General features: G+C 28.0%; 1 protein-coding gene across 1 annotated transcript; it reads left to right on the forward strand.

Moving 5' to 3' along the window:
• Window positions 1-6: 6 nt before the first annotated feature.
• On the forward strand, window positions 7-911 carry LOC100160423 (ring canal kelch homolog; the record flags this gene model as incomplete). Its single annotated transcript, XM_008191260.2, has 5 exons — window positions 7-31; window positions 91-319; window positions 393-568; window positions 644-740; window positions 861-911. Coding segments are annotated over exons 2-5 (453 nt in total), but the record flags the coding sequence as incomplete, so codon positions are not given.
• Between the last annotated feature and the right edge of the window lie 18 nt (window positions 912-929).

Raw genomic sequence — 929 nt, forward strand, 5'->3', positions numbered from 1 at the left:
AGTTATTTGAAGTATTACAATCCTTACGCAAGTAAGTGGTAAATGAATTAATTAGTCACATAAATATTAGTAACAAATTTTTGTTTTTAGACTCGAGATTTTTTGTGACGTTAAACTTGAAACGGACGATAAAAAAATTATATTCGCACACAAGGTGGTTTTAGCATCGGCTAGTCCGTATTTCCATGCAATGTTCACAAATTTTGCTGAAAAAAATTATGATCTTGTTACTATGAGACAGTTAAATTCTACCTGTTTACAGCTGTTGGTAAACTTTATTTATTCAGGCGAAATCGTGATCACAGAAAAAAATGTCCAGGTAAAAATATATAAAATTTGTTTTTATTAAAGAAAACTAAATTATTTAAATACTTTATTGTTTATTTCTAAAGGATTTGTTATCAGCTGCAAATCTGTTACAGTTACAAGAAGTAAAAGATGCATGTTGTGATTTTTTAGAGACACAACTCTGCTCTACAAATTGTATCGGTATAAACAAAATAGCTGATTTCCATAGCTGTACGAAATTGTTAACAAGTTCAGAGTTATATATTCGACAAAACTTTTCGTATGGAAAATTATTTATCATTATGATTCTATAAGGAAATTGTATTTATTATTATTATTATATTTTGATTCTTAGAAAAGTTGCTGATGGTGACGAATTCCTATCCTTATCATCCAAAGAGGTGATTAAGTTGATCTCCAGTGATGAACTTAGAGTTCCATCTGAAGAAAAAGTATGCAAACTAAAATTAATTATTGTAATATGTTCGTAGTATTGGAGAAGAAAAAAATTCTGTAACCTATACTTACATATATGTAATATAACTAATTTAAAAGTGTATTTATTGTTCTAGGTATATGAATGTGTTATTCGATGGGTAAAACATGAATTGGGTACGAGAAATGTATTTTGCCCCAATTAA

Source organism: Acyrthosiphon pisum, unplaced genomic scaffold (genome assembly GCF_005508785.2).
Source record: "Acyrthosiphon pisum isolate AL4f unplaced genomic scaffold, pea_aphid_22Mar2018_4r6ur Scaffold_8134;HRSCAF=8719, whole genome shotgun sequence".
Classification (NCBI taxonomy): domain Eukaryota; kingdom Metazoa; phylum Arthropoda; class Insecta; order Hemiptera; family Aphididae; genus Acyrthosiphon; species Acyrthosiphon pisum.